General features: G+C 41.9%; 1 protein-coding gene across 1 annotated transcript in view; it reads left to right on the top strand.

Annotated features, from left to right (window-relative positions):
- LOC117508169 (calsyntenin-2-like) overlaps positions 1–24,021 on the top strand; it is a 1,041,373-nt gene that overhangs the window by 975,756 nt on the left and 41,596 nt on the right. The window contains exon 12 of the mRNA XM_034167838.1: positions 23,391–23,602. Coding sequence (XP_034023729.1) covers positions 23,391–23,602 — 212 coding nt within the window. The remainder of the gene's footprint in view (positions 1–23,390; positions 23,603–24,021) is intronic.

Below are 24,021 nucleotides of genomic sequence, written 5' to 3'. Positions count from 1 at the left end.
CTTGGGAGGAGGCCATGCTCTTCAAAAACTTTAAAAACATAAACCATTGTCAAAGGTTTTATTTCAGTCACACTGTGTGAATAACAGAACTTGGGAGGAGGCCATGCTCTTCAAAAACTTTAAAAACATAAACCATTGTCAAAGGTTTTATTTCAGTCACACTGTGTGAATAACAGAACTTGGGAGGAGGCCATGCTCTTCAAAAACTTTAAAAACATAAACCATTGTCAAAGGTTTTATTTCAGTCACACTGTGTGAATAACAGAACTTGGGAGGAGGCCATGCTCTTCAAAAACTTTAAAAACATAAACCATTGTCAAAGGTTTTATTTCAGTCACACTGTGTGAATAACAGAACTTAGGAGGAGGCCATGCTCTTCAAAAACTTTAAAAACATAAACCATTGGCAAAGGTTTTATTTCAGTAACACTGTGTGAATAACAGAACTTAGGAGGAGGCCATGCTCTTCAAAAACTTTAAAAACATAAACCATTGTCAAAGGTTTTATTTCAGTCACACTGTGTGAATAACAGAACTTGGAGGAGGCCATGCTCTTCAAAAACTTTAAAAACATAAACCATTGTCAAAGGTTTTATTTCAGTCACACTGTGTGAATAACAGAACTTAGGAGGAGACCATGCTCTTCAAAAACTTTAAAAACATAAACCATTGTCAAAGGTTTTATCAAATTCTTTAGCCTGAGATCTTGTTTTTGGCTTGGCCATGACACTTGATTTACTGCAACTTGCCATGCTGTGACTTGAAATTGCATGTGTAATTGCATGATCACTGTAATATCAGTACTTATGTAGCTTTTGTGACTTCTCTAAAACAAGTACTACCACATCAGGAGCATTATATATCATAAACTTGAATGTTGTGTTCAATGCAGGGTTCATCAAAACTAATCATGAAGTCAAAACAATTGCATTCTAATATTTCAAAAGATGTTAAAATTACAGTATATATTGCAGTTTTCTTTTTGCATGGGGTGGGATTTTTTTGTCATGGTAGACACCCACTTCCTATATGAAATATCTCCCAAATTACACAATGTACAATCTCTGAAGTGGATGTAAGCATATTTGAAAAAATATATATATTTTCTACCATTACCACCTCCTGCTACCCTTAACTTATTGAACGTATGCCAGTGTTTTTTAATATGACTGGCATACGCTGGCTAAATCGTCAAGGTGTGACAGGGCCTTTAGTAGTCCTACTTTTTAAAAGTCTTTTTTCAAGTCTTCTTTGGTTTAACCACTCTCCAGTTCATATACATAGTAACTCCTTTCAGCTTGAGTCTTTCTTTCTTGGGGTCACCACGGCAACTCCGATATGATCTTATGTGCATGCTCCTCTTAAAACTGTCATTTTCTTTACGCTCAAACATTCGCTTCCTTTTCTTATCTCCTACATCTGTTTCGCTGTCTTGCAAATTCTTGATTTACCTCCCTTTGAACGGAGGAAGGTGAACTCATCTCAACACCTGTGTGAAGTGTTAAAACAACACAGAAGATATCACAGTCGGGCTGCTATGTAACTCCCTCCTCTCACACATCCTTCCTCTCTGCCTCTACTTTCCTCTGCTGTCACATTCCCTTTTATTTAATACACACATTTTCTGTTTGCGCTTGCCAACGGGGGCCAGTTTTTACATTTTCATGTCATGTATTAATAATTCCGCTTGGATTTTGCTAGAGGAATGAGAAGGAGATACATATGGAAAAGGAAGGAGAGCAAGGAGAAGGAGGGAGGCTGGCTGGTAAAACAGCCTCCCTCGGTGGGTTACCATTAAAATTCATGATTGTTTTAAATATATGTAGACCCCTACAGCATAACCCCGGGTAGTGATGCACTCTGTCCTCGTTTTGAGTTTGATGCACAGCCGCAGGCCTCGAAATCAGCACAGTAGATGTGATTGCATGTGTGGTGGTGAAGCAGAGTCATCTCACCTTAAGGCACGCTAATTATCAAGGAATGCATTATGCTCACCATGTTTACACCATTGTTAAATGGTGTTTAAATGTTTAACTTTGTTTCTCAGAATGCTCGGTGGTCTGAGCAGCCGCATGTAGTTAAATTGTAAATCATATTGTCAGTTAAATCATTTGTTGTTTTGGAGTTCTCACATCCAGACACACACCTGCAGAAAAGAGCAGCAGCGGCTGAGCTAGTTACTCTGTGGCAGCCAAATAAACATGTTGAATAATCTGCTTTCACTGCAGTTAAAAGTGATGATGACTGCAGTTGCTGCAGGCAGAAAAAAACATAGGACAGATGTTATATTTCACTTTTGGTGAGACGTGTTCAATGATCGCCTGGATTGCAACTACAGGACGGGAAATGTGCTTGCAAGGATTATTCTTAACAATATTCTCTCCCAGTTACTTGCTGCTCAGCATCTAGAGCAGTCTGGCTTCACAACCGTGAGGTCAATCATCGAAAGCGGCCTAGTTCTGTGAGTACTCAGTGAACACAAGCTTGAATATTGGCAGTGCTTCTTTGCAGCTGAATTGATTTTCACCAGGCGTTTGATTTGATTGACCACGCTGCTCTCTGGGGCATCCTGTAAACAAAGTGTTGGACATCATAGCCAGCCCATACACAGGTACTCTGAATACTTAGAGCAATTAGAACAGAGCCTCTGACTTATTCCCAGTGAATACTGGTCGTTGTCAGTTCCACGTCCTACACTGATGAAATAGTGCAGCAACCAGTGAGGCAAATTATTAGTTGAGTTAACAGGGTTGTAAAAAGGAATAGTTTGGCCCATGTGTCATGCTACTTATCACATTACGGGGTAATATATGTCACATGTCATAGAATCCAATGGATGTTGACCTTTTTGACTTTTACTTTGGAGACCAAGCATTCAACACTGTCAAAAACAATTCCATTTACTAATCCGAATTAGCTCAACCAATAATTTGCATCACATTTTACAAAATTGGAGCAACTTTACCTTTTGACCCCTGTACAAACTGAAATTGACTTTTGTCACAATTCCTGCTGTTTTTTTACCCCATAACTCCAGAACATTCAGTCACAGATAGTCCAAACTATACCTTTTTGGAATCTTTATGATCAGACAAATAATGTGGTGTAGTGTTGAATTAGATTGGAGTATTTTTAAATTTTGACCCCTGTGTAATTCTTCATTTGACCCCTACCTGGCAGCCTATTGCAAATTCAAGTAGCCAGTCAGTTTTTTTTTTTCCAAAATAGTAAGTCTAACGTGTATTTGTGCCAAATTTGGTGCTTGTATCACCATTTGACGGATTGTTTCAGTTATCTGCTGCACTAAATGTCTACATGGACTGAAGTTGGGTAGGGTTGGAGAAACCAGAAGATTTCATAGATTATGTTCTGGTCTTTGTAAAATCAATGGATGCCTGAATTGTAATGCATGGAATGCTGAATGAGAGATCAGACTAGGCCCATATCCACTGCAGCAACTCAAACTACTCCCCACATTTCCAGATTTTAGAAATGGGTATAGGAACAGCCTATTTTACACAGAGGTCTGTGGCGCAGTACTGCAGTTGAGTTTGCAGTGCACTGAAAAAAGTGAAACATCAGTGCACTTCATTCTTAGTACTTATTTACATTGGTCTAATGGAAAATTGTGGTTTTCACTTTAAATCTGCTGGAATCCCTTTACCAAATCATAAATATGCATTGTGAAAAACTAAAAAAATTAGCTGTAACAAATTACATCAATTTTTTTAAGTTGATCCAAAGTATCAGTTTTTTCAGTCAGGGAGCCACTTTACGTGTTGTTGTGACTGTGTTTGTTTGTCTATATGTGGCCCTGTGACAGACTGGCGTCCTGTCCAGGGTGTACCCCGCCTCACGCCCTATGACTACTGGGATAGGCTCCAGTGCCCCTAAGACCCTTAATTGGAGTAAGCGGTTGAAGGTGTGTGTGTGTGTGTGTGTGGGTGTGGGTGTGGGTGTGGGTGTGGGTGTGGGTGTATTGTTGTAGGCACCCCAGAGCTTGTTGTCCTGCTTGAATTTTACTCTTTTCTCTCAGCATTTTTCTGTGGTGTATTTGGAGGTTTCCAGTCCTGCTAAATGGTTATCCAGGTCACCTTTTCTCTTCTTTTCTGCACTTTCACAAATGCTGTTTATCCTGTTGTTGCCTTCTTGCGTGTGCATTCAACCAGTCAGCATGAAGCCCCTCCCATCGGCATGTCAGGACCAATCAGAAATATGTAACTTGCAAAGGGACTTTCCTGGCTCTGAATAAAGGTTCTACAAACTCGGTCCCTACATGGGAGAGATGCACAAAGGTTTCTGCACCCTGAAAATGACCTACAAGTTCCTATAGTGGAAACAGGCCTATTGTTTGGGTTTGCTATTGATCTGGATCAGAACTAAATGGACTACATTTATATAGAACTTTTCCATCTGCATCGGATGCTCAAAGCGCTTTACAATGTTGCCTCACATTCACCAATTCACATAAACACACACACCGATGTCAGGGTGCTGCCATGCAAGGCACTCACTACACACTGGGAGCAACTTTAAGAACCTTGCCCAAGGGCCCTTAGTGATTTTCCGGTCAGGCTGGGGTTTGAACCGAGGATCCTCTGGTCTCAAGCCCAATACTTAACTACTAGACAGTATGGATTACAACAACCCAGACAGACATTTGGGCCATCCCTCCTCTCAAAAGCAAAGATCTGTCTGTCATAGCCAGGTGACAAGTGAGCGTCCCCTTGATCTTCTCCAATCAATGGGGTCATCACCTGTGTGCAGGTTCGTGTACAGAGAAACACGTCACATGGTCAAAATGTCATGGTTGGCTTCCCCCCAGAATTCAAGTGATACACCTCATCTGAGGTTCCCTAAATAACACTTTGTTGGCACAGAGTTATTCCAGTGGTACCCGAGTATCTTCCAAAGAGACAGAAGACATGCAGTTATCACCTTAGTTCACTGGTTAGTGTCACAATCATCCAGTAACACAGGAGACATTAGTACGCTAAAGACTTGGACATTCGTTCTTCTGCAAAGGTATCAGCATCACCAAACACCTTTGTCTAGCAACCTCATGACTCCATAAGCTCTTCCCATGCATCTCTAGACCTCTAGATCTCTAGACATGAATGTCACTGCCAAGATAAGTGAATGTGCAAGTTCTGTGTCCAAGTTCAATACTTTCACTGCACACAGATACACTTTTGGTCATTAAATGCCTTGATTTTAGTCTTTATCTAGATGTCACTCAACTTTGTCACTCAGCTTGTCAAGTGGTGTAATAAGAGTATCCACTGATTCTGCATAGATCACAGCGTCATTCACAAAGTCAAGGTCAGTAAAACATTGAGAAATGGTCAAAATATTCAGTTACTTGAACTCTGTGGGACACTGCCAACGATAATCAACCTGTTGCTTATATTAATAGATATATCAAATATAAATTTCCAATCTAACATTTATGTATTCTTAAGAATGATTATTTACTGTATTTAATTTAATACTTAATGTAATTTTATTTAATGTAATTATTTAGTCAAAGCAGGCTTTTAACTCCATCAGCTTGCATCAAAATAAACATCCAGATGCACTGTATGTAGTAACGGGGACTTCAACCACGTAAACCTGCAAGATATTCTCCCCAAATTCCACCAGCATGTAAACATCACCACACAAAGGGAAAACATGCTGGACAAAGTGTATACAAATATACGTGGAGCTTACAGAGCAGCCCCCGCCCCCATCTCGCTGCCTCAGACCAGATCTCACTCCTCATGCTTCCTGCTTACAGTCCAGTGTCGAAAGCAGGGACACCATCACAAAGACCGTCTCTGTGTGGCCAACTGGTGCTATGTCCATGCTTCAGGACTGCTTTGAGACCACTGACTGGCAAATGTTCAGAGTGGCTGCAACAACAGGGAGCAGTGTGGACCTGGAGAAATACTCATCGACTGTGCACTGCTACATCCGGAGCTGCATAGACAATGTGACCACCTCCAAGACCATCACCATCAGGCCAAACCAGAAACCCTGGATGACCGGAAAGGTGCGCTCCCTGCTGAAAATTTGTGATGCTGCATTCAAAGACAGCGATGCAACAGCACTCAGAGCAGCCAGAAGGAACCTGTCAGTGGGAATAAAAAGAGCTAAGTCCACATATGCCCTCAAGGTTCAAGGCCACCTCCAATCCAACGACCCACGGAGCATGTGGAGGGGCATCAAATGCATCACGGACTACAAAAACAATGTAGCACAGTGCTCTGCAGACCCAGCGCTCCCAGACACTCTGAACGCCTTTTATGCGCATTTTGATGCATCCAACACCACCACCCCCTCCCGGGTCCCTCCCTCCCCCAAAGACCCCCCCCAGTCAGCAACATCACTACAGCTGAGGTGAGGAACGTGCTGCAGAGGCTCAACCCCCGAACCCTGGGCACTGACAGAATACCAGGGAGGGTCCTTAAAGACCGTGCACACCAGCTGTCTGAGGTTCTGGCGGGTATATTCAACACCTCTCTGTCCTAAGCCAGAGTTCCGCCGTGCCTCAAGACATCAAGGATAATCCCTGTGCCAAAGACCTCTGCACCATCCTGCCTCAACGATTACAGGCCAGTTTCACTCACCCCCATCACCACAAAGTGCTTTGAGAGGCTGGTGATGAGGCGCCTGAAGCAGACCATTGATGTGACTGTAGATGAGCACCAGTACGCGTACAGGCAAAACTGGTCCACAGCTGATGCCATCTCCACCGTGGTGCATCAGGCCCTCTCCCACACAGAGAACAAGGACTCCTATGCAAGGCTGCTGTTCCTGGACTTCACTTCTGCGTTCAACACCATCATCCCACAGAAACTGGTTTCCAAGCTGGCTGAACTAGGAGCCCCCTCAGCACTGTGCAACTGGATCCTGAACTTCCTGACTGGGAGGCCACAGAGTGTCAGGATCAACACCACCTCATCCTCCACCATCATCCTGAACACTGGCTCACCCCAGGGTTGTGTGCTCAGTCCACTGCACTACACATTGTTGACCTTTGACTGCAGAGCCCAGCACAAGAATAATCTTGTTGTTAAGTTTGCAGACGATACAACAGTGATCGGGCTCATTAGCCAAGGGGATGAGACAGCGTACAAGCAAGAAGTGGAGAACCTGACACGGTGGTGCGGAGACAACACCCTCATCCTCAACACCCAGAAGACCAAGGAGATAGTTGTTGACTTCCACAGGTCAGCCCCCACCATCCCCCCCCCCCCTCTACATTAACGGAGCAGCAGTGGAGATCGTCTCCTCCATCAAGTCTCTTGGAGTCCACCTCTCCAACACTCTCACCTGGCACACCAACACCACGGCTATCATTAAGAAAGCCCACCAACGCCGTTATTTTTTGAGGAAATTGGGAAGGGCCGGACTGAACACCGAGGTCCTCAGGGCCTTCTACAGCTGTGCAGTGGAGAGTGTCCTGTCCTGCTGCCTCCCTGTGTGGTATGGTGGCTGCACGGTGGCAGAGAAGAAAGCGCTGCAGCGGGTTTTGAAGTCTGCACAGAGGGCAATCGGATGCAGCTTACCAGGACATCTACATCTCCAGATGTAGAGACAAAGCCACCTGCATCCTCCGAGACTCCACCCACCTTGGGCACAGTCTGTTCACACTCCTTCCCTCTGGAAGGAGGCTGTGCAGCATCCGGGCAAAAACATCCAGACTGAAAAACAGCTTCTACCCGAATGCTGTCAGACTGTTGAACAGTTCAACATCCACCACCAAACTGTGAACATTGCACTACATGCACATTGTCACCTTCTTAATACTCTAACGCTGAAGCTGCTGTCGACCCTGTGCCTTGTATATATATTCTGTGGTCACAGGGGTGTGCATATTGCACATTGCAAAAATTTATACAATAGGTTAGGTTAAAAAAAAATTGTCCCAGTTACCTACACCAAGACCTGGAGAAACTGCAGTGACAATAAAAGTGAGTCTGATTCGAATGAAAGAAAACATTATTCCAGAATGTTGACAAGTGCTTGATACATGTTGTTTACAGAAGTAAATCAAAGTGGGGGTTTCACTGATGGCATTCGTGATTTCTCCATTCAGAATGGACACCAACAAAAAAGATTCTCAATAGCTGAATTAGTTTGACTGACAGAAACACGGTCATAATTAGTCAGCAACTGCACAAAACATCACCCTCACTACTGCGGACACTATCACTCTGCGCAAACAAACAAGATGTTAATTAATTCTTCCAAATGCAATTAAATCTGTTTCATACTGATGCCTAATAACTTCAATTACTGGAGGCATTCAGAAAATAAAAAGTAACCAGCTCTAATCTTTGCAACAGGCCCTTTAGGCTCCTTTGTCATATTTCTTTATAATTAAGTTGGAACACCACCAGGTTTTTTTTTTGCAGCTCAGCAGACCTACGCAGCAGCCGCCTTCCTGCATCAGTGAGTTTGTGTCTCCCACTGCTCACAACAGTGGCTTAGTGCCCAAACAACAGACACACACCACCGGCCATCACTGCAGGAAAGAAAAGGAGAGATTACGTGATGCCCACAAATCTGTTTTTGTCTCAAACCACGGTCAAAGACAACTGACTGCAGAGGATTAGAGACTGTAGTTAGAATTTGTTCCAGCTGTCAGCGAAAGTTTGGGCAGCATCTCAAAAATATTCTAAGAAATTAAAAGTGAATTTGTTTTTTTGTTTTTTGTTTTTTCTTTCGTTTTAAAATACAAACCATCATAAATTATGCTAATGGATCTTATTGTTGGTGCTGGTATTATGAAACTGTTTGACAAAGTCATTGATGACTTTGTCAAACAGTGTGAGGAGTGCTACCTTCAGTTAAATATATCTAAGACCAGAAACTGTTTTGATACTGGAAAAACCCTCCACGATGTTACTCATAAGTTTTCTGAAGAGCAGTTTTGAAGCAGTAATGCAGCGGCTCAGAAGCAGCATTTAACTCAGCCTAACTCCCAGCTAACCCATAAATTAGTAAAGAGGGTTTAACCAGCATGGCAAATGAGACCTGAACATGCCCCCTTACTGGAGTTCACAAATAAGCAAAGGCTTACAGGCTAACATTAGTTTGGGTGTTTGATTAATTTGTATTTTTGTGGACTGGGCGTGATTTTCATCACAGGTAGCTTCGGGTGGGTATAACATTGTAGTTAAGTCCCTTCAGCTTCTCCCTTGTTTGCACTTGGGGTCGCCACAGTAAATCCAAGGTAGATCTGCATGACAAATTGGCACAGGTTTTACGCCAGATGCCCTTCCTGACGCAACTCCACATTACATGGAGAAATGTGGCAGGGGTGGGGTTTGAACCAGGAGCCTTCTGCCCTAAAACCAAGTATACTAACTGTAAAAGTAAGTGATGCCCACATGCTACTTTCAGCTTAAATATGAACATCTTTAATGAAAATACATAGGAGTAGACATATCAGCAGTGCCAACCAGAACACAGCAACACACAGACAGATGAAGAAATGAGGAAAAAGTGATATAACAATTTGCATAGATTTTTATAAGTTACTTCAACTTTACTAAGGTTATTTCATCTTAACAAGAGAAGTCTTGTGGCATTAACTCAGTTGAAAAAACTAAAATGGCTTGCAACGAGTGCCCCATCAAACCTGATGGAGCTTGAGAAGTGCTGCAAAGAGGAATGGGAAAAACTGCCCAAATTTAGGTGCACCAAAGTTGTGGCATCATATTCAAGAATAATTGAGGCTGTAATTGCTGCCAAAGGTGCATCAACAAAGTACTGAGCAAAGGGTGTGAATACTAATGTGCATGTGATGTCTTAGTTTTTATTTTTAATAAATTTGTCAAAATTTCAAAAAACTTTTTCCATGTTGTCATTATGGGGTGTTGTGAGTAGAATTTTGGGGGAAAATGAATTTACTCCATTTTGGAATGAGGCTGTAAAATAAAATGTGGAAAAAGTGAAGCACTGTGAATTCTTTCTAAATGCAGTGCAACTTAGAAGTTTTCAGGATGCGTCATATGTAATCCAGAAAGTATTCTGCTTGTATTGTAATTTAGTATTCAGTAACTGATTCCTGAATACAAACTGACATCCACGTTGAAAAACAAAAGTAAACATGATGATCTTGTTCTACTAATGTGCTGTTACTGAATTGAGTTTATCCTTCCAATGAAAGTCTCATAATCAAATTATTAAATGGTCTAGTTGGCTGATTGGTACAACACAAATGGGCTGAGATTCCCTGTACACCAAGCAGTTAAAGCGGATAACTGGCTCAATTCTAAAAGACAACTCCCACCCTCCCACACTCAGTTTCAGTGTTTTCCTCTGGAAAAAAGGCCTGTGGTCCCAAGATGTAAAACAAAACAGTTTCAAAAATAGATTTGCTCCAGCAGCCACTTCCCAGCAGTTAAAGCTAAAGCAGCATTGCACTGTTGACAAGAAGTAACTCTTATTAATTTTGTTGTTTTGTAGGCTTATCTTTTTTAATGGTTTTAGAAATGACTAGGACCCTGAGAACTCTTATTGTCTGAGTTGTTTGTAAAATGTGATGTGTCAGGTGTGTGTAAATATGTCCAGATGAATTTTGCAATTTTTGGAAAATCAGGTGGTATTTAATCATGTTTTACAATCACTTTAACACTGAGTAATCTCTCTCTTTGTGTACTGAGTAATATAGCTAAAAGGAAATCAAGGAATTTTTTTTGTTTGAAAATAGATTAGAAGTTGCTTTATTGAAATAGACTTTTGGTTTTTGATTTTCTAATGGACAATTTTCAAGTTGCGCCGCCATATTGAAACCAAGACTTCCTGGTAATGAGCCTCTCGTTCGCGCGTTTGGCGTCAGTAGAAACAACAGCTTTTTATGACGCCTCATGGAGCAGCTGACCAATCGAAGCTGGATACCGGTTAAACAATGTCTCCGGAAGTCAATTTAAGTTCAGATTTCTTGTTTCTTTTTGGCTTTGGTGCCTTTCGTTCGTGTCTTGTGACTGGGGCTTTACATTCGTTGCTAAGAAAGTTCAAGGACCAAAATACCAACATTCTGGGTGCAATGAACATGTTTTCACTATTTTTTGATTTCTTTGTACGACTGACATCGTTATTTAAGCATTCAAAAGGCTATTCCTACCTCCACAACTCCAAACAGCAAAGAGAAAGTTTCTTGACAGTTATTGTTGTTGAACGAAACCGCATCTCACTAACCGGACAATGTTGTGACATCATCATGCATGTGCGTAGGAGCTGCTCTATAGCAACTTGAAAATCCCCCATTACATGCTGATACTGAAAAATCATCAAATGCTATAGTTTTATTACAATCCTGGCATGCCAAAAACATTTGTTTTCTATGCCTCCTTAGGGCCCTGTCCCACTGGGGAGAGGATTAATTGTGCATGAATTGAGTGTACAAAGTACAGGCGTTCATTGTCGTCCGCAACAAAAATGGCCAAAAATAACAAATGTCCCAGTATGAATTACGGATATTTTAATAATATATAGTGAATATATGATGAACAATCACGGTTATATAATGCATGTAGTGAGGAAACTGATCCGACACATTTAGATTATCACGGCAGTATTACGGGTGTATTGTAAATGCATCGCGCACGTGTTGCACCTGCATGGCATCTGCATTGCGGTCATAAAATAAGCGCACTCGCTCCTTTCGGCATCACTATTCACATCAACAATACAGCCTCTGGAGCATTTGCTGGACTTGGACAATCAGAGTTAATGTTCATTTTGTCATGCGAGGGTTAACTGTTCATGAGTTTGGGGAGCGGGAGGGGGGAAGCCGCTCGGGGTGTGAGACGGTGTTTTTTTTTTTTTTGAGAGTGTCACAGAAAACAGACTTGCGTGGGTTATGGCTACTCTTCCTTTTGTTGGTGTTAAATAAAAGTCCTGGAGGAGACACAATTGCAGCAGCTACATCTTTGTGGATTTACACAGCTGGACCAGCACTGACTGCCAGGTATGTCGCTTTCTGCCACATATAGTACTTTGGGTTTACGTGACGTGTTTGTTATGCATTCACAGATTGTCCAGAAATCAGCTGCAAAGCAGATGTAATAAAAACACTTTATTCCTGGCCAATCTGTATGCATTCGCTACAACATATTTTAGTTTGTGATGTGGACATGATAGGCACGATATAGATCTGTTTTACACACTGTCCCAGTCCGCTGCCAAGCCATAAATCCCCGTCAGTTGCGGATATCAGCGGTTAATGGCAGATATACAGCGCATAGAGTGAGTATGTATTGTGTATGAATTGAGTATGTATGGAGTATGTAAGGTGGATGTCATCCGCAGCCAAATTTTGTGCAGCTCAAAAATTCTGGCAACGGAAAAACGTGCCTCTGCAGATAATTGCGGACGTGTGCGGGTGTTGGCCGACTCATACAAGCATGTTTCACGCATATTGCGGATATTAAGCGAATATGAGCCAATTTTGTGCGCAATCCATACGCAAATCCTCCTAAACGCCAGTTGGACAGGGCCCTTACTCCATTAAAGGATCACGAGGGGCTGGAGCCCATCCCAGCAGTCAGAGGGTGAGAGAGGGGGTACACCTGGACAGGTCGCCGGTCTATCACAGGGTCACATAAAGACAAACACATTTGCAGTCTCACTCATACCCACTGTCAATTTAGAGTCAGCAGTTCACCTAACTTGTACGAGGTCTGTCAATAAAGTAACAGTCCTTTTTATTTTTTTCAAAAACTATATGGATTTCATTCATATGTTTTTACGTCAGACAAGCTTGAACCCTTGTGCGCATGCGTGAGTTTTTCCACGCCAGTCGGTGACGTCATTCGCCTGTGAGCACGCCTTGTGGAAGGAGTGGTCCCGCCCCCTCGTCGGATTTTCATTGTCTGGAAATGGCGGAATGATTTCGACTTTTTTTCCACCAGAATTTTTTCAGAAGCTGTTAGAGACTGGCACCTGGAAACCATTTGAAAAATTTATCTGGCTTTCGGTGAAAATTTTACGGGCTTCACAGAGAATAAGGACTGTTACTACAGCTTTAAGGATGGCTTTAAGGACACTCGGTGCGCCGCACTCCGAGCTGCGACGACGAGGCAGAAAACGCCAGATCATTTCTAAGCTGATGGCTCTGTGGATACGAGACCGTCGTGTGCACTTTCTCTGGTTATCACAAGAGCTGGACATCAGCTATTTTCCGGCAGATTTCACTTTTAACAAGAGATTTTGTCATGGAAAGCTGCGCGGAGGCTTCATGCGTAATGACCGATTCGCTGTTTGAGCGAGACAAAGGAACACCTCCGTTTCGGCGTGTCAGAGGACAAGTTAGGACAAGCCCAGCTCTCCACAATTTCTCTGATACTTACTGGACTGGTAAGCATTGAAAGCCGAGATAGGCATGTTTATTGACAGACCTCGTATGTCTGTAGCACCCGAAGGGAACCCACACAAACATGGGGAGAACATAGAAACTCTACACCGAAAGGAGCAGGCAGGAAGTGATCCCAGGACCTTCTTGCTGTGAGACAACAGTACTAACCACTAAGCCGCTGTGCTGCCATGCCTTAAACATTTAGACAATATTTACCAATAAGTAATGTGAATATATTTTAATAATATTATTATATTGACTTCATTTTTACAATTTCTGTAGTGTGAGTTTTTATCCATTTAATTTATATTAAAGAGAATAAAATCTGTTAAAATAAGCTGCTTTATGTGAACACTGAACACAATATTTAATCATTTAATTTCCTTTTAAATAACCTAAAAAGTTAAACAAATGAATTCATTGCACAACCCTTAATGCACATAGAACATCACCTGTATTCTGTATCCATTTCATGTTTTCTTTGTGTGCAGTTGCAATACTAGCATTAGCTATCTGCAGAAACACTGACCCCATTCAGACTGGGATTTGCAATCTGGTTTGAGGAGGATGCGGGCCAAATCCCACTCGACATGAATAGGTTTTTTTCTGAATTTTAATGCCGCAAATCGGATTTAAGTCAGATTGTTTTCTATCCGGCTTAACCCACCTCACTTTTAAAGCCAGGTGACTCTCTGCACTTAAATAATCCATCAAGCTGTCCATTATTCCTCCTCTGTAAAGATAAAACACAGCCAGGTTGTCTTTGTCACTCCTGCAAGCAGCAACACCCCATACACACATATGCGTGTGTAAATGCCTTGAATGTGGCTTGATCCAGATTGAATTTGGATGAATGAGTCATATTTGAGTGACATGACACGACGTTGCTAGAAAGCAATCTGGCTCAGGCTGGATTGCAAACCCCAGTCTGAACGGGGCCCATAACTCAAGGACCTCTACAAGGTGACAGGATCAAAGAAGAAGAAAGTTGCAACAACAATAAAATGAATATGGCAGAAGAAAAGACCCAGTTCTGTGAGTTAACTGATGTGTCATCTTCTGGACTATCGACCAGATGTGATGGAATGGACCAGTAGATAGAAGTCAAATATGAGCTGCTTCAGTTATTTATTTATTTATTTTTATTTTTTTTTCTTTTTGCACTGTATTTTCTATATCGGCGGACATTGAATTATGGAATTTTGAGAACATAAAAACCAAAACATATTTAAATATAAAAAGCAGATAAAAAATTGCTTGCAGAATCAATAAACACCCTGATTGCAGTGCTTGATAAGCTCAATGAGGAGTTGGATTGTCTGGGTTTGCGATACTTGGCAGGCCATTGGAGAGGCGGGGGACGGGTGGTCTCCACCACAGGGACTATCCCTGAAATGGGAGTTTGTGGAGCCTTATTCATGGGCAGAAAAGAGAAGGCCTTCCTGCAGGCTATGTACAGTACCTTTAGCCAGACCTGAAGTGCCACTGGGCAGAGCTCAAAGCTGATTGGTTGAATTTGTGCATGGGTTAGTGACAATAACACTAAGTGGCATTTGTGAAAGTGAAGGTAAGCAGAAGCCGGGGCAGAACCACGATGGAGAGAAAAGGCTTTTGGGTTTTTTTTGTTTTGTTTTGTTTTTTCAATGACAGACGTTGCAGGGGAGAGGATTGAAATCAAGGAATCTACAGAGTCACCAGGAGATGTCATATAACCATGGCCCCCACATATCAGTAAAACAAAGTGTCGGGGGCCACCCAAGTACAGCACATTTCATACCGATGGATGTTTACTTTTGAATAATTGGGGGTGGCCCGGTTGTTTGCATTGGTGGTTGCTGTCCAGGACCCATGTTGGTTCTGTGGTTTTGTGGATGCAGCAACGCGCAGCACCAGCGCATGCTCCCAGGCTTGACTTGAAGATGTAAACAGATTTTGCACATCTTGTCCCCTTTAAGATCCTTCATCAGTGTTGTTTTCTGGGGATGCTCTCCTGCGCTCTTTATTATAGATAGTGTTGTCCAATGGATGCAGCAGCTTTGACAGAGGAAAGTTGTATGGGAGGCAGGCAACTTGTTTTGACCTTGTACTGTTTTCTTGCACTGCTCTGAATCATATATATAAGTGTTGACACTACACGGCTGTGATATATTCTGAATTTTGTTGTTGTACTGCATCCTCAATTTCCTCCCGGCATCAAGAAGCGAGACACTCCAGCTGGCATAAAATACTCTGCAGCTCACTTGTAAGTAAGTGTTCAGTTAAACTTAGTGTTGCGTAATTTACAGCACCGCAGCATTCTTGTCATACAGCAGGAGCTCCAGTGGACTGAATTCTGCTTTGGTTGTGCGCTGCCCTCAGAGGACACGTTCTACCTAAATGACAGATTTACAATTTGCTGCTGAACATTTCGGTCTTTTTTTTTTTTTTAAGTAAAATTGCCTTTTCTTTTGTAATTCCATTCAGCTGAATTGACATTATTCAGCTCGTGAACAGAAACCAAATCTTAGCCATATGGATTTATGCCCGGCTCTGGAACTCACATTAGAATGAAGGTGAGAGAAATCACACTCGGCTCAGGTTGCAGCAGAGGGAATAAGTGTGTTATGATTTCTTCCTGTGGCTCGTTACATTTGAAACACAAAGCATTGATGTCCCTCCCACTGACAGATCTGTGCCTACTTGAAATGCCTTTAGTGACATGTAAAAAACAAAAATCAGGTTGTTTGTTCAGCTTTCGCAGCTTACTCCCCCAGCAGCAGCCATCTGTGTGTATGTGTGTGCGCACCTTTTTCCACTTTAATTCCTTTGTGTTTGTATTTTGATTGATGTATAATCTGCTGTGTATCAACCATCCGATCACAGCGGCTGTCAGTCACATGTCTTCACATATAGTATTTATGTGTGTGTGTGTCTCTGTGTGCTGTGTCCTTCCAGAGATGCTCGCTCAGGTGCTCCATCTATTCAGCATTGCCAGTGGATGTGGTGCACTTAAACACATGCTATCACACATGACAAGCGCACATGAAAGAACCACAGTCGCAGGCGTTTGTTTGCTGTCAGATCACTTGCTGTGTTACCCTCTGAAAAACCCGTCCTGCTGTGCTGCATGTTACACTGTCTGGACACTAGCAGGCTGCGGTTTGCATTATGCCGGCAGAACTAAGCAGGCTGATATTTTCTATGCTTGCTGGCCTTCAGATAAAACAACACAGGGGTGGCATCAAACACGATACACTTTTCACTTATGGTGACAACATGGTGACACTTAACTCACTAAAACAATTGAATGACAAAAACACAATAAATCAGAAACACTAACAACACCAGATGGAGACAAGAAGAAGAGGAGTGTCTCTCCCTTATTTAACAGCAGTAGGGGAAAAACTACAGAGGATCTTCAGACAGCACAAAATCCCAGTTTACTTTAAACCTGTTAACACCTTGAGACAGAAATTAGTTCACCCTAAGGACAGGATCCCTAGTTACAAACAGAGCAATGTAGTGTATTCTATCAGATGTCAGGAAAACTGTAACGAACACTACATAGGTGAGACTAAGCAACCTTTACACAAAAGGCTATACCAGCACTGCAGAGAGGGCGCCAGTGGACCTCAGTCTGTAGTTCATCTCCACCTTAAAGACACTAACCACACGTTTGAGGACAAGGAAGTTAAAATCGTAGCCAGAGAGAAGAAATGGTTTGAGAGAGGGGTGAAAGAGACATTCTTTGTGAAACACTTGAAAGCCAGCCTTAACCCGGGAGGGGGTCTGAGACATGCTTTGTCCCCTGTTTACAATGGGGTACTCAGATCAAAGCAGTTTCAGTCTTTTGTTCACGGTAATGAGTTATTCACGCCATCAGGAGAGGCATCAGTCCTTCGTTAGGAGGGACAGCTACCCTGTCATTAGGAGGGTGCTAATCGTTGCTAATTAAAGCAATTGCTTAGTCACTAGCCAATAGCAGTCTGCGTCCCGGTAGGAGGCGTCTGGTTAGGTTTAAAACTCCAGCTTTTGTGGCTTCTGTTTGTTCTTCTCAACAAGGGTCAGACTACCAGAGCAAAAATTTTAGCTGAGGAAGCTTCTGCGATATGAAGCGAAACGTCCTCGCATCAAGCAACCCAGTCCAGTCGAAGATTCAAGCTTCTCTACTACTAACAACACCATTAAACTAACATGAACCACAATAACATTTAAAACCCAGAAACCCAGAACTCCCATAATGCATTGCAGCACAACAATTTACAGGTTTAGCGATAGCCCAACAACCAGCCCTGAATTGGGCCAGATATTGGCCTCTCTCTCCTAGCCTGTGATTGGTTGGTGGCTGAGATGCTGACATCAGCCCATGCGTCAGCCTCACATTGATGTGGTGCGTGCACTGCTCTCCTATTGGTCGTTTAGGAGAGGGAATTCCAGCGCTGCTCTCCTATTGGCCGTGTAGGAGTGGTTGAGCAGGCAGGTACACCTGCACCACTCCCCAAAGCAGCTAATTAGGCAGTCGTGCTGTAAAAATGCAGTGCATGTAATGGTCAAGAGGATCTGCTTAAGCTTAAACCAAGCATCAGAATGGGGAAGAAAAGTGATTTAAGTGACTCTGACTGTGGTGTGGTTATTGAGTATTTCATAAACTGTTGATCTACTGGGATTTTCACAAACAGCTATCTCTCAGGTCTGCAGAGAATGAATGGCCCAAGAAGGTAGAAATGTCCAGTGAGCTGCATTTCTTTGGTAGAAAATGCCTTGTTGATGGCAGAGGTCAGAGAAAAAAATGAACAGACTAGTATGAAGAAGAATATCTCATAACATGCGGGTGCCACACCTGTCTGATAAGAACAGAAAAGTGAGGCTGCAGTGGGCATGGACGTACCAGAATTGGATAATGGAAAATCTGAAAAACGTGTCTCAATTTCTGCTGCCACAGATGTATAATTTGGTGTAAACAGCATGAAAACCTGGATCTACCAACCTTGTCAGGTGGTGTGTGAGCAAAGTACTTACAGTTTATGCAACCTTGAGTCTTTACACATTTGATTTTTAAGGACACCAATTTGAATTAAAAAATAGCCTTCTTAATAAAAAAGTATTGATGTGGACTCCCTGGTGAGCCTGTGGACTGTATTTCTGGGCTTATACGGGTTAAAAATTCAACTATGCTCTTGAAACTCAAAGTGAAAACGTATCTCCAAAACATGACACAAATTAAATAAAGGTGTAAAAGCTAAAACAATGGCATGAATAAGTATGGACACCTTTAAGTATAAGACAACTAAATTGTCATTTTACAGGCAGTTTGTGTTGGACCTCATTCCCATCAACCATTAGGAAATACAATGACAAAACACCCTGAATCTGCAGAACAATATAACCCACCTCGTAAACCCAAGGAGCCGCATCCGGCTGAGATATAAAATCAGTATGGCATTGCATGTTAAACCTGTCTGGAGTGGGTAGTTCTCAAAAACTCAGTGACTGTCAAAAAGGAGACAGTCTTTGCAGGAGAATGTCTGTTGGGTGCTGGGCACTTATTGTCTTACTGTGTGGTTGTAAGACTTCCTAGACTTTGTATCTGTATGCGGGGATTAATACATCATGGTCCTTAGCGTTGGTGACCAAGAGATGTCTAGGAAGAGCTTATGGCATCATGAAATCACTGGGCACAGGTGTTTGGTAATGTCAATATCTTTTAAAGAGAACAAAAGTCCACATCTTTAAGGACCTGGTACTCCTATCTTACTATGTGGTTGTGAGACTAGGACACTAACCAGCAACCCAATGCGATGACGTGATGTCTTTGATACAAAGTCCCTGTGGAGGATCCTTGGATCCTGTTTGACTGATGAATGATTATGAAGGGAGGCTCAGATAAAGCATACTGCTTGCATTGTGAGGAAATGCCAGCTGTGATATTTTGTCCATGTGGCATACCTCCCTGTGCCTCAGTGTTGAGGATCTCAGCAACTGGAAGAGGCCAAGGGGATGATGACATATCACTTGACTGTGGCAGATTAATGGTCACTTCCAGGAGGCAGAGATAGACAAAAGCTCTACCTGGGTGGTTGACATACAGGGGGTGGTTCCATAGTGTTTTGGATGCTGTGACACAAAGCACCAGCACATGTTCCCAGACCCAATCTGATATTTGTGCCCACCAGGGGTGGACAATAGTGTGCCATGTAGGGTGAAGGAACCAGGACCCGTATCCTGGGTGCATCTCAAAGCCCTCTCAATCTTAGCCTAAAATATCCTGGTAAGGACTCCCAGCCTCAGAGAGACCCAAGAGGTGTCTGAGAGCAGCTCTGGGCAAGGAGTTGACAGAAACTCCTATCTTTGTAAGGACGCGGGGTTGACCCCATTGCTAGGTATGACATGGTCCTGTGAGAGCTGTGATTGTCACAGAAACAGAAATAAAAAAAAGTGCTCTGCGCTCCTACATATGAATGGACAGTAAAATAGACTGATCATATAACCTGAGCTGCATTAAGAAATGGGTAATGGTGAAAATGATTTAATGTCATGATGATGATACTCAGCAAAATTAAATTAGGGCGATCGCTGGGCCTGTCACTAAACTAGCCTGACAACTGGCCCGGCTATGAATTGGGCCAGATACTGGCCTCCGTTTTGGAGTGAGATTTCCCACTCCTACTCGACCAATAGGAGAGCAGCGCTGGAATTCAAACTCCTACACAACCAATAGGAGAGCAGCGCTGGAATTCAAACTCCTAAATGATCAATAGGAGAGCAGCGCTCGCGCCATATCAACGTGAGGCTGACGCATGGGGTGACGTCAGCATCTCAGATGCCAACCAATCACAGACTAGGAGAGAGAGGCCAGTATCTGACGATGCAAAGACTGTCTCCTTTTTGCACAGACACTGAATTTTTGAGAACTACCCACTCCAGACCAATCACAGGCTAGGAAAGAGAGGCCAGTATCTGGCCCAAATCAGGGCCGGTAGTTGGGCTCTCGCTAAACCTGTAAATTGTTGTGCTGCAATGCATTATGGGAGTTCTGTTTTTTTGGATTTTAAATGTTGTTATTGTAGTTCGTGTTAGTTTAACAGTGTTGTTAGTGTTTCTGATTTATTGTGTTTTTGTCATTCAGTTGGTTTAGTGAGTTCAGTGTCACCATGTTGTCAACAAAAGTGAAAAGTGTATCGCCCCTGTGTTGTTTTATCTGAAAAATAAGAGCGCCTCCTAGCAGCAGAGTGCCAAAAAGACAAAAGCTCTTGCTTGTATTTCATTCCACACAGTTCACCACAAAATTAATTGTTACACAGGTTGAAGATGTTTGAACATATCTCATTCACATGCCGATTATCTACATATTAAAAATGTGCGTGAGTGCAGGAGTTTATTAATACGTTCAGTGTATGTAAGTACATAATATAACTGTAAATACATTAAATTACATGCATGACACAAGAAAGTGAAAACAGTTATTTCCATTGTCCATTTAAAAATCAAATGACAAAATAGAAGTAATGATAAAATAAAATAATATCAATAATAGTGATAATAATAATATAGTGATAATAATAATGTGTGAACATGATAACAACAACCTAACAATTTATAAATGCATTAAGACAGTAAATTAACATAGAATAATTACTGTACATACAACCCCAATTCCAATGAAGTTGAGACATTGTGTGAAATGTAAATAAAAACAAAATACAATGATTTGCAAATCCTCTTCAACTTATATTCAATTGAATACACCACAAAGACAAGAAATTTAATGTTCAAACTGATAAACTTTATTGTTTTTGTGCAAAGATTTGCTCATTTTGAAATTGATGCCTGCAACATGTTTCAAAAAAGCTGGGTCAGTGGTATGTTTACCACTGTGTTACATCACCTTTCCTTCTAACAACACTCAATAAGCATTTGGGAACTGAGGACACTAACTGTGAGTGTCATGATTGAGTATAAAAGGCAAAGATGAGGATCACCACTTTGTGAACAACTGCATGAAAAAATAGTCCAACAGTTTAAGAGCAATGTTTCTCAACATTCAATTGCAAGGAATTTAGTGATTCCATCATCTACAGTCCATAATATAATCAGAAGATTCAGACAATTTGGAGAACTTTCTACACATAAGCGGCAAGGCTGAAAACCAACATTGAATGCCTGTGACCTTTGATCCCTCAGGCAGCACTGCATTAAAAATGAACATCATTGTGTAAAGGATCTTACCGCGTGGGCTCAGGAACACTTCAGAAAACCATTGTCAGTTAACACAATTTGTTGCTACATCTACAAGTGCAAGTTAAAACTCTACCATATAAAGAAAAGCCATACATCAGCATCCAGAAACGACGCTGCCTTCTCTGGGCCTGAGCTCATTGCGGAAAAGTGTGCTGTGGTCTGATGAGTTCACATTTCAGATTGTTTTTGGAACTCATGGACGTTGTGTTCTCCGGACAAAAGAAGAAGAAGACCATCCAGATTGTTACCAGCGCTGAGTTCAAAAGCCAGCATCTGTGATGATATGGGGGTGTGTTAGTGCCCATGGCATGGGCACTTTACACATCTGTGATGGCGCCATCAATGCTGAAAGGTACATCCAGGTTTTGGAGTAACACATCCTGCCATCCAAGCAAAGTCTTTTTTAGGGACGTCCCTGCTTATTTCAGCAAGACAATGCCAAGCCACATTCTGCACGTGTTACAACAGCGTGGCTTTGTAGTAAAAGAGTGCAGGTACTAGACTGTCCTGCCTGCAGTCCTGACCTGTCACCCATTGAATATGTGTTGCGCAATATGAAGCACAAAATATGACAACGGAGACCCCAGACTGTTGAACAACTGAAGTCATACATCAAGCAAGAATGGAAAAGAATTCCACCTACAAAGCTTCAACAATTAGTGTCCTCAGTTCCCAAACACTTATTGAGTGTTGTTAGAAAGAAAGTTGATGTAACACAGTGTTAAACATACCGCTGTCCCAGCTTTTTTGAAACGTGTTGCAGGCATCCATTTCAAAATGAGCAAATATTTGCCCAAAAACAATAAAGTTTATCAATTTGAACATTAAATATCTTGCCTTTGTGGTATATTCAATAGAATATAGGTTGAAGAGGATTTGCAAATCATTGTATTCTGTTTTCATTTACATTTTACACAACGTCCCAACTTCATTGGAATTGGGGTTGTAGATCAAGCCGTGTGTTACTGATTCACTGCCATTCTACATACGGAGAATACTTCTGCTTCCTCTGTCTTTTCCACCAGCTTGTCTGCTAAAGACACTCTTGACTTCTTAAAAGTCCTCCTCACTACTCTTACCAGTTTTGAACCTGAAGAGCTCTCTTAAGGCCTAAGGTGCTTTGCAGACAACTTTCATCTTGCCAAGGGAAAATTCTAAGAAATGTCTAAGAATTCAAGGAATTGTAAGATTTTTTCTTAGAATAACGTCACTAGGAGCTATTTTTAGCCTTAGGCTGCTTCGTGGATATAGGTCCAGAACTTTAATTTGAGGGGACGAGCTCATTATTAAAACTAGTACCTGCTTAATTGATCATTTTCAAGGAAAATCTGCACTGTCTCAGCCCTTACTGGTCACCCCTGGTGTGCACACTGTGCACACAAACACAGTCTCACAAAGGCCTAAATTGTGCTTACAGCAGGGTAGTTTATACATACGCAGACATAGAACTGTCTGAGTTTGAAGGTGTGTAACATAAACACTCAGCCATACTTAACTTTAAATGGAAAAACTAATTTGGAATATAACATCCCCATTAAAGAACGAGTGTAACAAAAATCCTTATCCTACAAGTAGATCTTCTCCAAAATCTAATCTCTTGTTCAAAGTCCCAAAATCCACCCTTTTTGCAGAAATGGCAGAAATTCGTCCATAAAATCTGTGACTTATATTGTCAGCAGTTACACAGACAAATATATATACACCAATTCAAAAACATGGCCTCCTATGTGGAGGTAATGAGCCATGAATCAAGAAAGTTCAGTGATGCATTTTGTTATTGTTCTTCTTTTATCTCAAATGCCTGCCTTCATCCTCCCATACAGGTGTTTTGGCGAAGACACTTGTATCACCATTCCGGATATTGATGCAGTGGTGATGGTGCTTCAGCCCAGCGAGCCCAGGATTACCATCACAGGAGTGGAGAGAATAAGTCGACCAGCTTCTGACCTCGGAATGGCAGGAGGTGTGGCTCTGTTTCAGGACTTGTACATCATCAGTACAGTCACCAGGGCTGATGCTGCTGCACACCACGCAGGTATGAACTAAGGGCACCTACTGCATTTGTAACAAATGCTAGAGACAAGAACATTCTGAAAAGATATCTGACAAAAAAAATGCAGGAGGAGAGAATACTCATTCAATAATCAATAATAATCCATCTTAATTAGTTTTGTTTTCACCCTAAAGGAGTTTACACATGTGTCAAAGCAGGCATGTGACCAGATACATTCTTTCTTTACTGTTGGGGCACCAACTATCTACTGATGTTTGTACAAGGCTATTTTTGGTGACACCTTTATTTTCAGAATCAGTGATTAGAAATTCATTTGGGTTAGATAGAGAAAACCTCAGCAGCAAAACCTCTGATTCATGCAAGTGAAAATTAGAAAATATCCTCAAAATGTTTTCTTTGAAGTTGGGTGAGTATGAAGGCCATAATGCATGAATTACAGA

This window comes from Thalassophryne amazonica, chromosome 4 (assembly GCF_902500255.1).
Source record: "Thalassophryne amazonica chromosome 4, fThaAma1.1, whole genome shotgun sequence".
Taxonomy (NCBI): domain Eukaryota; kingdom Metazoa; phylum Chordata; class Actinopteri; order Batrachoidiformes; family Batrachoididae; genus Thalassophryne; species Thalassophryne amazonica.
This window is presented reverse-complemented; position numbering and strand designations above follow the sequence as displayed.